This window comes from Balaenoptera borealis, assembly GCF_965194805.1.
Source record: "Balaenoptera borealis genome assembly, chromosome: 13".
NCBI classification, from domain to species: domain Eukaryota; kingdom Metazoa; phylum Chordata; class Mammalia; order Artiodactyla; family Balaenopteridae; genus Balaenoptera; species Balaenoptera borealis.
In genome coordinates, this window is record NC_138870.1 from 43569789 (window position 1) to 43575047 (window position 5259).

The following is a 5259-nucleotide window of genomic DNA, read 5'->3' on the forward strand; positions in this document are numbered from 1 at the left end:
TCCGGTGGCAGCGGCATTCGGGCGTCGGGTGACGCTAGGCGGACAAATCGTCACGTGACACGGAAGTGACTACGAACAGGAAGAGGACGAAAAAAATAACCGTCCGCGACGCCGAGCCGAACCGGACCCGCAGCCACCATGAACAGCAAAGGCAAGGACAGGGGGCGGCTGAGGCCGCCGGGGGAAGTAGTGCTGGCCCGGACCGAGCGGGCCGGGAGCCCAGGGTCACTAGACGCCAGGCCTGGGGAGAGCTGCGCCGCGCTCCTGGGCCAGCTGCAGTGCCCGGGGCTTCGCCGGACGCCTTTGTCATCCCCGAACTACGGCTGCTCGCTCCCTCCCGGCCCTTTCCCCCTTAAACTCTGTGGCGCAGTTTGGAGCTGCGGGCTCGGGTTGGGGGGGGCAGTGGGGGGGGGGAGAAGGCTTGTCGAGATGGGCATCTGCAGGAGCAAATGGGGAGCTAGAGGTGAGATTTGGGTGGGCCAATGGAGAGCTGGCAGAGGCGGGGCGCCGCGCTCCGGAACCACAGGCAGGCCCCCGGGCTTAACTAGTGAAGTGCCGGCGCTGGTGGGCGGGCCAGGCGGGCCCGACGGGTCTCTTTCCCCTTACCCTCGCTGGCGGCCAGAAAGTCTGCCGGTTCCTGTGTCAGAACATTCCCCTCAACCCCCTCTCCGATCTCAAGGTTTACTTCCACCACTCACTTTTTTTATTTGGAAGTCGACCTTGAGTAGGAACCTGTGAGGTCGATGACCACAACCACTGTAACTCATGAGGTCTTGGTCAGTTACAACGAGACCTTTGGAGACCACCCAGAGTAGAGAGATAGGACACACTCTTGAAACATCAGCAAGAAGGGGTTCCCAGAGCTGCCCTGCATTCTGGAAGGATCTTGGGCCCAGCTAGACTTTCCCCTCACACCAGTCTTCTCCTGGAACGAGCTTTTCCTGTCCAGTTAGAATCCAGCATCTTCAGTTATAAGGGTGCAAAGAGGATGCTTATTTTCTTGGCTCCAGGGATCAGGCCCTTCAGGGCAGTCGGTCTGTTTGCAAATCTCTTTCTGCTTGCTCCGGCTAGGTTAGCTACCCAGTATGCCCTGCCTTATTTTGGTGACTCTGTATTGTAGGCAACATGCATTGTTTTCTTGTCTTCCAGGTCAATATCCAACGCAGCCAACCTACCCGGTGCAGCCTCCTGGGAACCCTGTGTACCCTCAGACTTTGCATCTTCCTCAGGCTCCACCCTACACTGATGCTCCACCTGCCTACTCAGAGGTGCTTCCAGTTTATTAGACTTTATTAATGGAATACTCTTGGATCATGTTTTCAGTCTTTAGCTAAGTCTGACTCCACACATTTATTTACTCTCCACAAACAGGAAAGAATGCTCACATGAATAATCTAAAACATTATATAGTTCAGCAATTTCTGTTGGGGTTGAGAATGCATTATCTGATTATTTTATGTTATTTGGCACAGGCTGAGGTTAAGAAGATGAGTTTGCGTTCCTTGAGCCTAACATTAGCTATAGCAGGAAGTGATCCAGGAGAATATTTAGTGGCAGTGGAAAGGCAACTTGTGTAACTCAGAGTGTAATCTGCACAAGAAGAATTAAGAATTGACTCATTAAAGAGATCTGAAATATGAATGTCATAAAGTAACTAGTTGCCTTCTCTTCTGCCTCTTTTAGCTCTATCGTCCGAGCTTTGTGCACCCGGGGGCTGCCACAGTCCCCACCATGTCAGCTGCATTTCCTGGCGCCTCACTGTATCTTCCCATGGCCCAGTCTGTGGCTGTTGGACCTTTAGGTTCCACAATCCCCATGGCTTATTATCCAGTTGGTCCCATCTATCCACCTGGTTCAGCAGTGCTGGTGGAAGGAGGGTATGATGCAGGTGCCAGATTTGGAGCTGGTGCTACTGCTGGAAACATTCCTGTGAGTATGACTTTGTCACAAAAAACTCAACCCTTGCCTATTTTAACTTTCTGAAATGACTACATAGTCATCCTTTCATCATCCCTGGGTAATAGTTGCTGGTATTGGTGCAATCACTGACGTCCAGTAGTCAGGCAGAAAGCACTTGAGGGGGCAGGAGAACTGTGGCAAGTCAGTAGCATCTGGCACATTCACTGGTGTCTGAGTTAATCAGATTCCTTTGTTTTCCTGTCTTAGGAGTCCTGCCTGCTGCTTTCCCAGTTCACTTTGGTACTGGTCTAGTAACACTGCTCATTCATTCCATAAGCATTTACTTAATATTTGCTATCAGTATGGCATTGTATTAGGAACCATGATGATTAAAAAATAGAATGCACAATCCCCATTAGATTACATTTAGAAAGATACTAGGGCTTTTAGTTATGTCTCCTGCTTAGTTCTCCTATGTATGAGAATTAGAGCCCAAATGGTCCTTGCTAGGATCATCTACTCAATAACCACAGGCTAGGGATGAGGTGAGAATGCTGTCATCAGGTAGAGCTTTCAGATTATCTAGGGCCATTTGAAAACTGTCGGACCCTGTGACATAAGGCCCTGCCTGGACCTAGTACCCGCTCCCTGTATTTTAGAATGTGAGTAGGAGTGATTTTCTGCCCTGAAAATGCCTATGGGTCTGGACTACCCACACTCCGAAGGTATCCATAGGCTTTATCTTGGACCTGGAACCCTTTAAATGAGTGGGTTTCCTGTTTATATCTTTGGGCTCACAGAGACTAGAGACCTGCTGTACCCGAATTGGTGGCACAGCTAGCTCTTCGAGATGCCATGGGTTAGCACATTGCCGTCTTCCTGACTGGTCCTCTTTCACCTTTGTCCACTTCCCTTCCACAGCTGCCCCGTGTCCAATCAACCTTGTCTTTTCCTTTCAGCCTCCTCCCCCTGGATGCCCTCCCAATGCTGCTCAGCTCGCAGTCATGCAGGGAGCCAATGTCCTTGTAACTCAGCGGAAGGGAAACTTCTTCATGGGTGGCTCAGATGGTGGCTACACCATCTGGTGAAGAACCAAGGCCACCTCTGTGCCGGGAAAGACATCACATACCTTCAGCACTTCTCACAATGTAACTGCTTTAGTCATATTAACCTGAAGTTGCAGTTTAGACACATGTTGTTGGGGTGTCTTTCTGGTGCCCAAACTTTCAGGCACTTTTCAAACGTAATAAGGAACCACGTAATGGTAGCAGTACCGCCCTAAAGCATTTTGAGGTAGGGGAGGTATCCATTCATAAAATGAATGTGGGTAAAGCAGCCCTAAGGATCTTCCTTTAATTCCTCCGGAGTAATACTGTACCATACTGGTCTTTGCTTTTAGTAATAAAACATCAAATTAGGTTTGGAGGGAACTTTGATCTTCCTAAGAATTAAAGTTGCCAAATTATTCTGATTGGTCTTTAATCTCCTTTAAGTCTTTGATTTATATTACTTGTTATAAATGAACCGCATTAGTTATCTGCCTTTTCCTTTCTGTCCTTTGCCCCACGTCCTACCCTCAACCCTCGTCTTCCATTCCTTCCCACCAATCTCCATTGAATCAATGGTGCAGGACAGAAAGCCAGTCAGACTAATTTCCTTCTCTCCTTGCACTTCTCCCCACCTGTCATCTTTTAACTAGTCTTTCACAAAGGATCCTCTGAAACCCCCTCTGTGCCCCAAGCACAGACCCCATTACTTCTGCTTTTGCGTCTCCTCAAGCAAAAGTGGAGGGTGCCTTTTGGACCCTCCTCATAGGTTGTCTCTTCATACATGAACCAAATTTGCAAACCCAAATTTGCTTTGGTGCCAGAAAAACTGAGCTTTGTTTTAACAAAGGATGCAAACTGTATTGTAAACAGCAGTTTGTTTATAATTTGAGGGGCAAGGAGGAGGATGCATTTAAAAGCCTGATGACTCTAGAGCCAAATTAAGGGGAGTTTTCAGATCAAAAATTGGTTACCATTTCTTGTCAGTGTCTGATGGCAGCCACTCATGGCTCCCAAGAATTCCTGAGCTGGGTTAATGGGGTTATATTGTGAATGCCTCACTACTAAATGACTTGAGTCCAGTGAAATCTCATTAGGGTTAAGAATATTTCAGGGATCCTTAATATTTTGATTTTTGTTCTCTAAAATTGGATTTTATTTTATTTTATCTTATAATTTCAGTTCATCTAAATTTTGTGTTCTGTACATGTGATGTTTGACTGTACCATTGACTGTTATGGAAGTTCAGCGTTGTATGTCTCTCTCTACACTGTGGTGCACTTAACTTGTGGATTTTTTATACTAAAAATGTAGAATAAAGACTATTTTGAAGATTTGAATAAAGTGATGAAGTTGCATTACACCTCACTTCAAGGATTCTTTACTCAGCTTGTTTTTAGATCTCTTCTGTATATATCTTCTTTTATATCCCACCTAGAATTCAGATAAGTGCTGCTGTCATTCTGGTTTTTTAAATGAAGCCTTTCAACTAAATGCAGGAGTACAAGGCTAGGATTTGACCATTTTCATGAGTTCCATTCTAGATGTTTAACTTTTCTTCATTTTACTTCCTAAGCTCTTTCAGATTCTTATGAGCCTATTATGCCAGAGGAATTCAGAACATAAACTTAGAAATAAGGGAACAGTTGATTCTCCTAACTTGCCCTTAAGTTTGACTTGAGGAAGATGTTTTTTAGCAGGATGACCTTCAGTTTTTCCAAAATCCTGTTGGAGAAATACTGAAAACTCCTGGAATCTAGGTTGCCAAGATTGATCCCTCAACTCTTGGGTCTCACCTTGGGTGGACTTGAGCTTGAACAATGGAGGCAATATATTTAAGACCTCGAAAGAGATACAGCTTAATTCCAAAGTAAACAATACCTGAAGAGCTAATGATTTCTATCAAAACATTGTACCTTTTAAACATACCTCATTTTGAGACGAAGTTAGCTCCAAGAAGCCTCTCTGGGCTTGATATAAAGGGCACCGGTGGGAAAAGTGATAGATAGGTTGTTCCTGGTTCCCTCTGTGTGTACGCAGAATGGGTCTGGGAAATTCTGGCCCTTGCCAGGATGGAGGCTAAACAACTAATCCCCCAGGGTATGTTTCTAATGACACTCTTCTAGGACAAACCTCCCAGGACCATCTTTGTTTCAAGCCCCTGAGATTGTTCTGGGAACTTCTGAAACTTCCCTGGGGCCCCCTTTGCTTGGGAGAGAACACAGGCAAAGGAGTTAAGTGAGCAAAAGAAACTGTCAAAGTTTAAGCAAAGAAAAAGTGTAAAGGTAGTTATTTCTTACACATGAGAATCTGA

General features: G+C 46.0%; 1 protein-coding gene across 1 annotated transcript; it reads left to right on the plus strand.

Annotated features, from left to right (window-relative positions):
- DAZAP2 (DAZ associated protein 2) lies at nt 1-4313 on the plus strand. The gene is made up of 4 exons (XM_082352560.1): nt 1-151; nt 1150-1268; nt 1684-1929; nt 2859-4313. The coding sequence occupies exons 1-4, from the start codon at nt 139-141 to the stop codon at nt 2985-2987; spliced, it is 507 nt and encodes a 168-aa protein (XP_082208686.1). The 5' UTR covers nt 1-138; the 3' UTR covers nt 2988-4313.
- The last annotated feature ends 946 nt before the right edge of the window (nt 4314-5259 follow it).

Coding starts and splice junctions, on each gene's coding strand:
- DAZAP2 (XM_082352560.1), top strand. Junction 1,269..1,683: donor CTCCACCTGCCTACTCAGAG/GTGCTTCCAGTT, acceptor TGCCTCTTTTAG/CTCTATCGTCCGAGCTTTGT. Junction 1,930..2,858: donor CTACTGCTGGAAACATTCCT/GTGAGTATGACT, acceptor TTTTCCTTTCAG/CCTCCTCCCCCTGGATGCCC.